General features: G+C 41.2%; 1 protein-coding gene and 1 non-coding gene across 2 annotated transcripts in view; one reads left to right on the top strand and one right to left on the bottom strand.

Annotated features, from left to right (window-relative positions):
- The window catches only part of LOC116097617 (ATP-dependent translocase ABCB1), a 78,706-nt gene extending 72,312 nt beyond the window's left edge, over positions 1-6,394 (bottom strand). The window contains exons 1-4 of the mRNA XM_031380287.1: positions 6,241-6,394; positions 5,724-5,794; positions 1,261-1,309; positions 550-712 (exon numbers count right to left, since the gene is read on the bottom strand). Coding sequence (XP_031236147.1) covers positions 550-712; positions 1,261-1,309; positions 5,724-5,788 — 277 coding nt within the window. The 5' untranslated portion in view covers positions 5,789-5,794; positions 6,241-6,394. The remainder of the gene's footprint in view (positions 1-549; positions 713-1,260; positions 1,310-5,723; positions 5,795-6,240) is intronic.
- A 2,962-nt stretch (positions 6,395-9,356) lies between these two features.
- On the top strand, positions 9,357-9,475 carry LOC116097641. Its single transcript, XR_004121488.1, has one exon. It is a non-coding gene; the product is annotated as a 5S ribosomal RNA (ribosomal RNA).
- The last annotated feature ends 5,833 nt before the right edge of the window (positions 9,476-15,308 follow it).

Genomic DNA, 15,308 nt, shown 5'->3' with positions numbered 1-15,308 from the left:
TCTCTCTCTCTCTCTCTCTCTCTCTCTCTCTCTCTCTCTCTCTCTCTCAACAACTGTCTTAGCCCTCTTCTCTCCACTCCAGGATCTGCTCTCAGCCAAAACTGCCCATATGCCTCTCCCATCCTTTTTCTTAATGAAGAATAACCATGTCCTTCCATTTCTTAGACTAAAAGTGTTAGTGACACCCTAAATTCCTCGCTCACACTCGTAGCCATGGACATCATCCTAAACTCACACCCATATCCGTGAACTCTGGGACCATTGCAGTCCAGGTTAGATCCTGTACTTCCTTCTGAAGCGTTCAAAGATATTTGTGACTCCATAAAGCCCCTCCTTTTCGACATATCTCTCCCAGTACTTCTGGATGTTCTAATGCCCATAAGCATTATCTTCTCAAACTCATTACAAACATGAGCTAGAGCTCTGACCCTCTGCCTCTCACAGCGCAAAACATAACACTGCACATTTAGTAAAGGCCCTGCAAATGGTTCATTAAGCAAATGTTACTTGCAAAATTCCAAAACATTTGGTCCCGCAAATAATTCTTACTTTGATTAGTAATACTTGGCAGAATACTGGTTTCTGCTTTTGTAAAACTATCTGTCATGTTTCCAAACACCAGCATCAAGAGAGGAAGTAATGTTCCATGGATAATAGCAGCGAGAGTTCCCAGAACCATGCATAGCTTGTCAAGCCAATCTGCATAGCGAAACTAGAAGAGAGCAGAGCATGCGCACAGTGAGCACATGAAACCATAAATGGCACTTCAAAATAGACTCCAAGTTCAAACAGATTTTAGACTGCCACACTATTGCCTAACACCAGGCTGTGCTTTCCCTCTGCTGTGATCAAAGCATGGTGGTATTCCATGCTAATCCCAACACTTAGTGGGTAAGAGGTAGAAGGATCAGGCATTTGAGGCCAATCTGTTCTACATACACAGCAAAACTTTGTCTCAAATAACAGCAAAAGGACAACTGAATACAGCAAGTTTCCTCTACCCAGCTGGCAATGACTGTCAAGAAGAAAAATACAGGTAAAAGATCACTGCAACATAACTAACTTGGAAAAAACTGAAAAACTGAGGAGAGAGCTGCTGAGGCTCAGTGCATGACAAATTATGATTGTCATTCCTCTGAAAATTGGCTAACTCCAAACAATTAACTTTACATCCACATTTGCATACTTCCTAAGAAAGCTACATGAAACATCTCCTTTTTGAAGGAAGTGTTTTAAATAGTGAATACACCCCAAACTCACCATCCCAAATATGCCGACAGCAGGTTTCTTTTCTTTCTTCTCCTTTTTACTGAGAAACACAACAAAGAAATTATACAAAACTTCAAAAATGCTATGAAAACTTTAAAGTTATAAAACTAATGATAACTAGAACAAGTATGTCTACACAGTTCTCATTAAAACAGTCCGATGTCATTTATGAAGTGTAAATACAAATTTTTATATATTTTACACATTTAAATATGTGTTAATCACTGGGTATTGCATTCCTATTTTTAACTCTTCATATTTGTATGTATGTATGTTCTTGTAAGTATGTGTGGGGAGCGGGGAAGAGCACAAGCATGCAATGGTGCATATATGGAGGTCAGCAGAAACCTGGGGTAACATTCCTTGCCTTCTACCAGTAGAGACAAGGTCTCATGTTACTCAGCACTGAATTTACCAGCTAGCTGTCCCATTAGCTTCCAGTGAACCTCCCGTTTCACCTTCATACTTCTCCAACAGAGGATTACAGATGTGTGTCACCAGGTCTGGCTTTCAGAGACTTTTCCCACAGAGCTGCTGCCCTGGCCCACGTGTTGATATTTACATAAAACTATTTGCTCATGTGCTAGATATTTCCTAACTTTTATGATCAATATCTACCCATCTTTTACAAGTAAAACACTACACATTCAAAAAAATAAAAGTTTCTATTTTTTACCTCTTTTGGATTATTTTTGGTCTAATTATGGTGGTATGACTGGGCATTACAAAGTATATTTATAATTCCAGTACTGCAAAGGCTAAGGCAGGAAGATTACAAGTTAGAGGATAACCTGGGCTACATAGTGATATTCTATTGGAGAAAAAAAAAAGAAGGAAAAAAAACCAATCATGTTTTGAATTAATCTTCACAATTAATTACCTTCTTGGTAAGTATAGTTTAATTACTACTTAGATATCTATTATTGTTGTTGTTGTTGTTGTTGTTACTATTATTAGCATTCTGGATAGTATTTGTAATCACTCTCTTTACTCCAGGGAAAGCAGTGATCAGATGTTGAACATAAGTCTCCTAACTTGAAAAGTAGTTAAATTACTCTAAGAGGAAATCTAATTCTAAGAGCACATCTAAGGTCCTAGGTGTACTATAACAAAAGCAAATACAAGCTTAAAAAAAAATCTGTGTTTTAAAGGTTCCATAAATTGTCAAAAAGCTGTCATTACACGCAAAAATGTCAACTCTTATTCAAAGTTGCAAATCAAATAGCTCTACCTCATAACCTGCATTTGTTACCATATATAACTGCCTGTATGGGTAGGGAGCTAGCTGTATTAAACCAGTCATATGGAAGACTATTTTAGAAAGAAGAACATTATTTTGACACAGACTTTTAAGTTTAAAAGTGTATTTTGTTCATGCAGTAAATTAAGTCAGAAGATACAAAGAAAAAAATCCAGTTTGCAGTAATGCAACATGGACCCAAACACACAGCCTCAAGGATGGGTCTCTGCTGGTAGTCTAAAGCAGGGCTTCAGTAGCCCTGGAGGTAGGGCCCATGGGAAATGACAGCCACGCACCATTTCAGCTCTGCTTTTTCCTTACTTTGTCTTTCTCTGACACTGACATTACTAGCTCCTTAGGAGAAATTGTGACCCTCCAGGAGTGAGTCAAATGGCACAGAATTCATCGAGGACTCTGAAGAGGGCATACTGTTTGCATTTGACAGGTAAAAAGCCATGCAGAAGAATAGCTTTAACTTGTCCCAGGGCCTGCTACTGGGCCACCAAGCCGTGGTGGGGGATGCAGGCTTCTGAGATGGAGCTCTGTGGTACAGCACTTGCCTAGCACTGAGCTAGAGATATGATTCAGTAGGAGAACACTTCACTCACATGCACAAGGCCCCAGTTTCAGTCACTAGTACTAAAGGGGAAAAGGCACAATGTGCAATGTGTATTTAGGGGATTTCTATAACAACATGATTGACTATCAGTTAGTCTTTTAAAGCACTGTGTTCTGAACTGATGGGTGCTTTGTGGTATCTATTAGGAGTAAGAACTGGTAGCAACTTGTATTCTCTCTCCCAGAACTAGAACTTAAAAAGCACTTAAGGGCTCACCCAGACAACCATCCCAGAGTAGATTTAGAACCACAAAAAAAACTAAATAACAAAATCAGTGCAGATGAGTAGTTTAATAAGAGTCACTAAATGAAATATAAAAGGAAATTACTCTACTTTGTAAGCACAACAGAACCAATAATAAAATGAGGATAGGGCTGGCGAGATGGCTCAGCAGGTAAGAGCACTGACTGCTCTTCCGAAGGTCATGAGTTCAAATCCCAGCAACCACATGGTGGCTCATAACCACCCATAGTGAGATCTGACGCCCTCTTCTGGTGCGTCTGAAGTCAGCTACAGTGTACTTATTTATAATAATAAATAAAATCTTAAAAAAAATAAAAATAAAATAAAATAAAATAAAATGAGGATATGTGCAGAACCAAATCATTTATTTAAAGAAAATACCTTGCTTTTTGTACACAATATACATAAGAGTGTTAGTGTACACCTGTTAATTCCAGCTCTTAGGAAACAGGAAGGTGGAGGAATTACAAGTCCAGGTCAACCTCAGCTATACAGTAAGAGTGGGAACAACCTCTACCTTACTACACAGCAGACCTTATCTCAAAACAAAACAAGTTCTGTGTATACACAGGTGTGTGTGCGTGTGTGTATGTGTGTGAACATAGTTCGTTAAGCTACTACGCTAAGCAATTATCTCCTAAAACATTCCACATGTTGGGTATATGTGTTTCAAGTTGAGCATAAATAGGACATGTACATTAAATATAAAAATATGGATTTAGAGTGAAAGAGAATGTCCTCTTATGCATGATTTTTATTACATATAAACATTTCTATGTCTGGGATACTCAATGCTTTTTCCAAACTTGATTTCTTTTCTTTTTAATGTCAACAGAAAGTAATTTAAAGCTTTAAATGCGTCTCACAATTTATCTCTCTTAGATAGCACCAGTCCAGTAGCCTGGCTGCATTCAGATGAAATTTTTGTCTCTCCAATACCTCTATGTGCTGAGTGACTTGACAGCCTCTGGTCACTCTGTGAAAGTGCTCAGAGCAAACTCTCTCCCCAGGAAAGGGTATTTCCTCTCTGAAAGGTTCAGGCCCTTTGCTAATCTTCAACTGATGGACAGATAGCATGCTTTCCGGTGTGACGGCTGCATTTTTCTGTAATGAAGCTTCTCTTGTATGCTTTTTCTCTTATTATATTTCCTTCCTCTCAGGATGCCGGTGTTGATGAGCCACTAACTGTACTGTTTCTAGCATCTCAAAATCACTTACAGCATTTACTTTCTTTGAAGTTCAAACCCTTCTAACTTTCTCTTATGTCTGGCTTGTGGGTTTTTGTTTGTTTGTTTGGTTTGTATTGTATTTACTGTGCTTGGATGCATCCACGAGAGGGCCAAGGCAAGTGCCTGTGCAGTCAAGGTCAACATGAAGCTTGATTCAAGAGTGTTTTCTGATTCTACTATATGGGTTCTAGAAAAAGGATTCAAAACTCGGCTTGCCAGCCTTGAAGGAGGCCTTTAAAACCATCTGTCGGTCCTCCTGTGTCCTCTGACCAGTCCATCAAATCCTGCTTCCTTGTTCTTTAGTACCAGATGCTCCAGGCTCACTTTGTAATTTCTCTGCTCTAGATTTAGCTGAAATTATCTGTTCTATACAGTGTCCCTTTCTTTAACAGAAAGCTCCAAGAGTGTTTTTCTGTGCTATCCCTTTTAGTGTGCTAAAAAATGAATGACAGAAAAAAAATCATGACTTCATATTGAAGTTTCTTATCCTTATTTACATGATTAAATGTAAAGTTCACTTTCACTTTGTACTTTTCTTTCCTCTTTACACTGAAACCTTATTTCCAAATAACACTAATCTATCTACTAATTCCTATTATCTTAGTTTACAATTTTCTATACACAGTGAACCCAATGAGGTAAGTTTTTAATTACTGGCCACAGGCAGTCCACTATGATAAAAATATATCGAAGATAACTATTTTTCTCTTAGCAACTACATTTTCAGTTTTTCTAATTTAAGTTTAGATAAGCAACCTTAAATCACATAACTGTATTGTTCTGTTTCACCTGTCACGCCACTTTCGGTGTTTGAATACATGTTTATCAGAAGATAATGAACCGCAAGGAGAGCCCAAGCAGCATATGGCTCAGTGAATGAGCGATCAACAGTGCTCAGAAAGCTGAAGTCATAAAACTAAAAGGATGTGAGCAATGGCCAGTCTAGAGGCTGAACAGAAGCATCGATCTGTCACACACATCAGAAGGACTGCTCCAAGCAGAGTTCCTTCCGAGGGCTGAAATAATGCCCACTTAATACATTTCATACAGTGCTGGAGGCTACAGATTAGTTGGCCCGAATGTACAAGACGCGCAAAGTACGAAAATGAAACAATCTGACTACCTCTTTTTGCCCATCTTTGAGAAGTTTTTGTCTGCTCTTCTGTTAAGGTCCTCTTCAAACTCCATCACCACCTGAGGATAAAACACAGTTTATTAACCAAACACGTGGCCGCGGGGAAACAGAGCCTAGGCAGAGCTCACTGCCCTGCGGAGCCCAGTAGTGAGGAGGAGCCCCGCCCTGATGCTCCAGGGGGCCGGGCCTGGAGGTAACTCACCCAGGGAAATCCCGGGAAGTTGTGTCACCCGCGTGGACGGGGTGCTTGGCTCTGGATCCGGCCACCCGGCCCTGCTAGGTTCCCTCCGCCCTGGTGCGCTCCTCCACTCGCCCGCAGCTGCGAGCTGGGCAGCGGGATCCACAGACCGGCGCGGAAAACACCAGCCTGCGGGCTGCTGCGGGAGCTCCTGGAGCGACTTGGGGCTGCCGCCACTTGGTCCCCACAGACTCATGAGGACCCTGCCACCCGGACCAGGTTCAGGCATCCGGAGCACCGACCCTTCCGAGGAAATGCCTACCTCACCTGCCACCTCCCGGTTTCCTCTGTAAAGTCCGCCAAGACGTAGAGTTTGGAAGAAGTGGCTGTTCTGAGTTGAGCGGAGCCTCGGAAGATGGGAGCAGCGGCCTCAGCCTCTTACAGCTTCAAGAGCCGCTGCGGGAAGGAGCCAGAGGGCTTCCTCAGGCCAGGGATTAAAATAGAAGCCAGTGGCCGCCCCCGCCCCTCTCAACAGCCCTGCAGCCAATCAGCCTGGTGGTTGGAATTGGGCAAGGGCTGTTGCAAAACAGGAGATGCTTCCAGGCTTCCCCGATTTTCTTGAGAAGGGCGCTGGTTCCCTCAGATATTTACATAGACATGTCTTTACACGTTCAGGTAAGTCTCCATGTAGAAGTGTATATACCCGGATAGTACACAGTTGGATCCCTGGCGAGTCCTACATAAAAGGACACTTTCCCTGACATAGCTAATCTAATATAATTAATAAAGCAACTAGGGACTTCACTTACTCTGTAAAGTCCCCTTCTTTCTTTTTCTGTAAAGTTCCATTGCTTTCTTTTTGTGTTTTTAAGGCTGGTAGAAATTTTTCTGTGAAAGTATATATATTCGGGGGTTTGGGGGCTTGGTTGATAGTTGTTCTATACAATAGTCCTATACAATTTTGGGGTAGAAATGGTATTTGGAAGTACATGTATTTTCAGCTTTTAACTCTGAAATCAATGTCCATGTTTTCCCCAGGGCATATCAAGTTCTTAGATGTTCTAGGATTCTGGGTGATGCAGGTTATTTTCGTGTAACAGGTCTTTTTCTGTCTACTTGTACGTGACTGTCTTACCTGCTCCTCAGGGGCTTCAGGGCGAGGATAGAGCAGGTTGTTATCCTTGGGCACAGACTGGCTGTTTACGGCCAACTGCAAGCTCACTTACTCACGTTCTCAAGGCCTGCAGGCTTTGCCATTTCCACCCTGCAGCTTTCTTTTAACCCCAGCATCCCTTCTCACCTCAACATGCGTGGGACTTGTAGTTTCCCCTTACAATCTGCAGGGAGCGAGCTTCTTCTGCAGAATTGCTAAATATAACACTTTGAGACATTGTTCCTTGTGTTACCAACAGTAGTGACAGGGGCAAGGCTCAAACTCTTTCTCCCCAGTGGCTTGAAAAGTTCCCTTTCAATTTCGGCAAAACTGAGATATGCTGCTTCAACAAAGAAAAGAATTTCTCATACACCCACTCATACACACACACACACACACATACACACACACACGTGTGTGTGTATATATATATATATGGATTTTGGAAGTGTACAGTAAAGAATTTCCTTTCTTTAAACAAGGTTATAAGTTAGGTCTGTGAGATAATGTTTAGATTTAGGAATGACAGGGAGTGTAGCTCCCTCACCTAGCATGGCAATGGCAACAGCACAGTCACCTGTCATCCCAGCTCCCAGTGTCCTGTTGGTGTACCAACAGGGAGAGAATTCACAACTGTTCTGAAAGCCCAAAGCCCAAAGCCCAAGCTTCAGCTTGGCCCCTGCTGATCGGTTCTGTTTCTGTCCGGAACTGCCGCCATCTGTCCACCCACTCATTCCCTGGGACCCAGGCCTACCCTTGACCACTCCAGCCTCTTATTGCTAAGCACATTCTGACACTGTGGAAGGACACAGACATGGTCCTCTCTAGTTCTAACATAGCATGCTCACAACTTATTTCTAGCATTTAATATTTTTTATTGCCCACTATTTTCAAATTGACCAAAAGTGAATTTAATCTTCTCACAGAACAGTATTGATTCATGTCCTATTTTCACCCACTTTATGAGCACAGGGTGGTAACTGCACCATGTATTCTGTATCCCCCGAGTGGCACATACGCCTCTTCACTTGCTGCCTCTCCAAGATGCCCAACCCATGCCCCTTAAGGCTGAAGACAGCTTTGAATGCAACCCAACATAAAATTGTAAACCTACTTAAAACATTGTTTAAGATTTTTTTTTGTGTATGAACATTTTGTCTACAGCATGAACATTGTAGATAGGAATGCTGGATCCCAACAATGAGAGGAGAGGCCCTTGGTCTCATGAAGGCTTCATACCCCAATGTTGGGGAATGCCAGGACAGGGAAGCAGGAGCGGGTGGGTTAGTGAGCAGGGAGAAGGGGGGTGGGATAGGGGTATTTTCAGAGGGGATAAAATTTGCAATGTAAATAAAGAAAACATCTAATAAAAAATAAAAAATAAATTTAAAAAAAAAAAGGAATGCTGGGTCCCAATATCAAAATGTCTAGAGGAAAACTTCATTGTTGGTAGGTAAAGATACTTCTTCTTCTTTCTGTACTTAACCCACATCAATACCATGGTTTTCTTTCTATTCCTATAAGCTGTCCTAGCTTCATTTATTTATTTTTCTTGATCATATATTTGAAGTATCATTTCAGACTATTAGTTAACTTTTCTATTAGGCCACTGATTTCTCGGTTTTCTAATCAACTGTGCCTGTGTAGTGGGATGGTTCACTGCTCACAGCCTTGACTCTGTGTGGTCTAGCGAGAGGAAGTGTATAAGCCTTCATCTTTACCAATCATTTTTCCTTCACCTTATTCTTTCCTCCGCATTCATTATCACACTTTTAGTGTATGCAGTCTTTTTATATGAGTGCTGTTATATCCCTGTGAGTTATCCTAAATGCTTCTTAAAAGTATACATGTGTGCTGGATAGTTTTATGTGAGCTTGACATATGCTAAAGTCAAAGCTGACTCTAGAGTGAAAAGAGCCTTAATTAATTGAGGCATTGCAGGCAGAGCAAGCCACTATTCCTCATGGCCTCTGCATCAGCTCCTGCCTCCAGGTTGCTGCCCTGTTTGAGTTCCTGTCATGACTTCTTCCGATGGTAAACAGTGGTGTGGAAGTGTAAGTCAAATAAACCCTTTCCATCCCAAGTTGCTTTGGTCATGTTGTTTCATCACAGTGATAGTAACCCTAAGATATCTACCATATATATGTACTACTATACCACACACACACTATGTTATATATTATGCTACTATATACTATATATTATACTACTAGAGCATGAAATGTTTCTTTGCTTCACTGCCATTTAACTACAGATATACAGTACAAGGGACTTAAGACAATGGAAAGTCGTCTACGGCCATACCACCCTGAACGCGCCCGATCTCGTCTGATCTCGGAAGCTAAGCAAGGTCGGGCCTGGTTAGTACTTGGATGGGAGACTGCTTGGGAATACCGGGTGTTGTAGGCTGAAAAAAAAAAAAAAAAAAAAAAAAAAAAAGACAATGGAAAGTCTTAGTTCCTGCTACTTCCGCACTTCTAAGTGTCTTTGACTCTTAGACACTTGTCTTATATTCTTGCCCATTTTTTGAACAGTGGCTTCTCTTTGAGCTTCGTTAATTTTCAGTGAAATCCCTGTTGTACGTTACAATTCAAATGGTAGTTCTGCTTTTTGAAGTGTTCTTCCCCACAATCTGCACCTTCCTGCCATTGGCCTTTGTGAAGTTGTTTCACCGACTTGTCGGTAGGCTTCCAACACTGAAGACTGTATCTCTACTATGCTCCCTACCATTCGAACTTATGAGAATAATGATACTCTTAACTGTAGCTTCAGCATGAAACTCCTCTTCCAGTCAGTGAGCCGTACAGTATCATTCCTCCATCTTCTTTTCAGGCCCTCACTCAAAGCCCTGCTACTTTCTTCGCAGCACCCGCAGTGTCTTGCATACAGGATGCGCTCACAAATGTGCACCAGGTGAGGGAATGAAAGCAAGAAGTAGGTTGACTCAGCCAAGCATAGCCTAGGGATAAAGTTATATGCAGGCTTCTGTTGCAAGAAAACATTGCTCTCCTTTTGTATATTTCTTAAAATTTTTGAAATATTTCAAGTTATGCTTTTTGGATTATCCATCAGTTACTTTGGCATAGCCGTGGCCAAAATACTTGAGAGAACAAGTTTTTTTAAAAGGCAGACTCCTTTAATTGGGTTCATAGTGTCAGAGGTGTTAGCCTGTAATGGTGGAGAGGGAGTAACAGAGCGGAGACATTCATAGCTTGGGGGTCGACAGCAGAGAGAAGGTTATATAGGAAGAAGCCAGAGCAAGAGATAGCCCCCCAAGAACAGTCCCACCTCCTCCTGCTTTCCACTACCTCCCCAAAATGACACCATAAATTAGCAATCATTCCTTAGCGGTCTCACAAACTGGTCCTGCCTAAGGAAGCCTCCACTGACACACCCAGGAGTGTGCTTTAGTAATCTACTAGTTCTTTCAAAGTCCAACCAAGTTAAGGATTAAGATAAGACATCATGGGGTGTTTCTTTATAGATAGGGGCTTCTGTTTAGTCTGTGCCCTTCAAACATTTACTGAGTCCATGCTATATGCCAAACATTGTCTTGAATCCCAGTGGCTCTTGTGTCTGTAGGGAAATTGCCGATGGCTTCTCCACTAAACCAGACAGTTAACATCATTCTTGCTAGGATTGTGTCCCTTGTTCCTTATTTAGTTTCATTGTATAGAACTTCACATAGCTTTCAGTGGTAGACATTCTATAAATACTGTTGTAAAGCTGTCTACCTTTTTTTCCTTGAATCTGCTTGAAGTCCAAAATAACATGGACTTCTGCAAGAATCCACTGACCTACCTACCTTACCTTAAGTAAAACTACACATGAAATCCACCAAATAACTCAATCTTAAATGTTGTCCATCTTGATGATCAACTGTCTCCTAGTGCATTAAACATGTCAGAGTAAGACACCAATATTTTAGCTATTCTTTTAACCATTATTGACTTTTTTAAAGAAATGTTTTGTTTTTATTGAAATTTTGCACAGAATTATCACCCCACAGACACAATGGTAGTAAAGGCAGGGTAGAGAACTGGTGATTTGGGATAGACAATATTAAATGATGCGTGTATCATCTGGTATCTTATCACTAAGGGAATGCACATTTTAATAAAGACCTCATTGGAGATATAAGAATCCAAAAGCTATACATTGTATCATACAGATGCAAGAAGTTCACTAGTAGAAACACTATCTTAACATAATAAACAAATGCAGCGTTTTAGACCTAGTCTTACTTTGTAACCCAGTTTGAGATTGATCTTCTTACTTCAGCCTCCTGAGTAGCTGGCACAATTTGTATATGGACACTACACCTGCCACAAAGCCATCTTAACTCTAAGTCTTTGCTTTTAATTCTTGTAAATATATTAATAATACATTCATCACCACCACCACCACCACCATCATCATCATCATCATCATCATCATCATCATCATCGTGTTTTTCAAGACAGTGTCTCACTGTGTAGTGTAGTCTAGGTTGGGCTCAAACTTAGAGAGATCTACCTGCCTCTGCCTCTGAAGTAATATTAATGGCATGTGCCACCAAGCCTGGCTATTTATATTTCTTTAGTATAAAAATTTCTGAGTTTTAAAATTCTTTCATTGCTAGAATATCTAATATATTCTACTACCTAAGAAGTTTGATTTATAAATCTACTATGAAGAATTTACAGGACATAATCGTTTCTTATAGTTGTAGAGTGAGATAAATACTCCTATCTTAACTCCTCTTGAGTTTTATTTATTTAGCCTGTGCATATGTGTTCATGTGCACATATATCTGTGAATACAGTCTCCCACTGACCTGCAAATCACCAATCTTGCTGAAATGGCTGGCCATTCAACTGTGGAGATCTTTCTGTTTCTGCCCTCCCAGTGATGGGCATACGGACATGGGCAGCATGCCGGTGCTTTAAAAGCTTGCACAGAGGGAATCTAAACACTCAGGTCCCCATGATTGTGCTGCTAGCACTTTATCAACTGGGCCATCTCCCCACCCCACTCTGAGTCCTTATTAACAATAAATTTACAGAAATCAAAAGACTTTTCCTCCACATTTTTCTTTAATTCTCCAGGAGGTTCTTCTCACAACCTTTTTGTTATAAATCTGAGTCTCCCCCTCTCTCATATATCTCTAAAATCACCCCTTCTCCCATCCTCTTCTCAATTCTTGTTTCCCTGGTTTGAGTCCAAATTGAATGCATTCTGAAAGAGTGTGTTCTGTGAGAAGGTAGAAGAATTTGTCTTGATGAACTTCTTGGTTTGATCTAGAAAAGACTTTAAGAGAAACACAAATATATTCCTTGTGTAAGTGGTAGGGAATGCTAGGTAGGAAGGGAAGAGATGGAGACACAGATGTCAGCATCCTGAGGGAGACCAGAGCTATGATAGGAATACCCAAATCAAATAAACGTAAAGAGGAGGTGGATTTCAAATGCCATAGTGAAAAAGCACCAAGCTACTTCTAACTCATTTTCACATGCTGGCCTTCCAACCACCAGGAATGAACCTGCAGCGGCCTTTCAGCCCGCGGTGAAGATGCACAATATGCTTGAACCTAATTGCAAGTTAAAGATGAACTAAGGACAAGGACTTTAAACTGGTCACATAGCTTGAAGGCTAGACTCCTGATAGTCAACGCCATTCAGTCTTCTTTCCAGGCCCAGTGCAAACAAAAGGTAAACAGATAACCGTACATCGTCTGAATCCCTTCCTGTCTTAGAGACACACTGAATTCTTCACAAAAGGACAACTCTTAGCTGGCTCAAGGCTAAACCAATACGTGCTCCTTTGTTGGCCTGAAAGACAGGACATGCTTTCACCCCCAAGGCCCATATTGCCCTGAGAAGAGAGCAATAAAACATGCAAGGAATGAAGTCCCTGGGCTTGAGATTTTGTCTCTTTTCCCTGGTATGTCTACCTTGTTTCCCAAGTAGTATCTTTCTGTTTGAACTCTGTTGAAAGGAATAACTCTTTTCCCCTTCTGTCCATCTCCCTGGTCCCAAAAGTTGCCAAAGTTTCAAGATTCCCTATCCCGTTGTTTCTTCTAATTCCCAAAATTCTGTGTCAGGTTTTAAGTTCCTTTGTCAATAAGACCAAGAACTTACAAAGAGGAATCTGTGCATCCCAGAGACATTTATGTTAGCTCTCAAACCCAGGGCAAGCAGCTGAGGTGCCTGTTTAACATATCAAAGTGGACCTGGCTGCCTGGCTCTCCCAGCATCCCTCAGTCCCTGTGTGTTTGCTACAGAGAATGGCTAGCATACCCCAACCCCTCACCCAGAGGCTGGGCTGCCCTTCCCTGTTTAATCCAACCACTTTGGTTACCTGGCCTTTTGTGCTACCCTCTACTCTCCTAGCCAATTGCTGGTGGTTGGCAGCCCCTCCTCTCTCCTTCAACCCTCTCCTCAAATGGCCTGGCTTAGGGTCACATTCAGTTTGAAATTTCCCAGTTGTCTCTGCCTCTGACTATGCTCTCGCTTTTATCTACAATAAACCTTCTCCTCTGTCATACCTAGGAACAATCGTTCTTCCTTCATCATTCCCTTTGTGCATTCATCTGGTGCTGAAATCAGAACCAGTCATGTCCTTCCTTGACATTAATGAAGTCCCCTCCCATTTATAAGTAACCAATTAGTGTGTGTGTGTGAAGGAATAATGATATAGAATGACTAATTCAACTTTTATTAGAAAACAAAGGATTACTTTGAAGACTTTGGGTTTTGTTTTTGGTTTTGGTTGGTTGGTTGTTTTTGTTATTGTTCTTTGGTTTGGTTTTTTTTTTAATATTTATTTATTTATTTTATGTATATGAGTACTCTGTAGCTGTACAGATGGTTGTGAGCCACCATGTGGTTGCTGGGATTTGAACTCAGGACCTTTGGAAGAGCAATCAGTGCTCTTAACCACTGAGCCATCTCTCCAGCCCTTTGGTTTGGTTTTTAAATCCATATTCTAATTTTGTCACTTCAGAGAAGTTTTCTCAATCAACTTTTGAGTAGCTCTGTAAAACCCACGAGTTGGGTGAAATACTATCTGGGTAATAATATATTAACTTAATTAAAAATTGATTTATTAACCTAGTATAGGCATGATCTACAGTGTAAAAAAGCACCAGCAAGTTTGTGTCAGAGGCATGCCTTAAAGTCCAGATTATCTTGTATGGCTGCTGGCTGCCCTGCCAAAGAAGCAAGCCATCCACAGTGACCCTGAGATACTTTTTTGGCATATCTTTAGAGCACAGTTCCCTTTGATGTATGGCCTTCAACATTTCTTAAAAGAAATTTCTTCTCTGATCTAGCTTGCTGTACAGGCTCCAGGTATTTGTCTATCAGCTGTTTGTCTGTGGCAAGCAGCCTTTGTGACGTCATTCGGAGGGAAGAATTCCCTTTCTTTTCCAGGAGTTGAGCATCAAGGCCTGAGTGCCTCGTGCTGCAGCATTCCACTTCTCTTGCTTTGTTACCCACCTCGGGATACCAGATCTCACCATGTTGCCCTTTTCCTAATGTCCATTTCCAGCGTCGTCCAGGACTGCATACCCACTGAGACAGTCCCACACAGTTCCTGTACTAACAAGGGTTCTTCCGTGCTTCTGTTCCTTCATCTTCCCACCACCCTTCAGAATATGCTTCTCAGTATGGTGTGTGTGTGTGTGTGTGTGTGTGTGTGTGTGTGTGTGTGTGTACCATAGGTCTTCATATGTACTGATCTTCCTCAATCACTCTCCACTTTCTTGATACAGGGTCTCTCACCAAACCCAGAGTTCTGGGAATGTCTTGTTACTGCCTCCCAATTGGTAGGGTTATTGGTTTTTGCTGTTTCTATTTGACTTTAATGTGGGTTCTAGAGATCTGAACTTTGATCCTCAAGGTTGTGTGACAAGCACTTTATCCAGCAAGCCATTTTCCCAGCTAGCAAAGTTTGGGTCTCACTGGAGGAAAAAAAAAAAGAGAATCCAGAATTAAGTTGAGAAGAACCTCAAGTTTTGGTGAATTTAGGTTTGATCTTTCTATAGTGGGTAATGTATTCTCACTGGGACTGAAGTCACTCAACTGTGAAATGACATGTGAATGTTTGATGGCCTCACACCTGGTCTCAATTCTTACTGTTTACTTGCACTATTTTTGTTAATAAACTAATGAGTTGTTTACTTAAAGAGTATTTTGATTCAAAATAAAATAGTGAGCTAATTTGTGTGTGCGTGTGCGTGTGCGTGTGCGTGTGCGTGTGT

This window comes from Mastomys coucha, unplaced genomic scaffold, assembly GCF_008632895.1.
Source record: "Mastomys coucha isolate ucsf_1 unplaced genomic scaffold, UCSF_Mcou_1 pScaffold19, whole genome shotgun sequence".
Lineage (NCBI taxonomy): Eukaryota > Metazoa > Chordata > Mammalia > Rodentia > Muridae > Mastomys > Mastomys coucha.
This window is presented reverse-complemented; position numbering and strand designations above follow the sequence as displayed.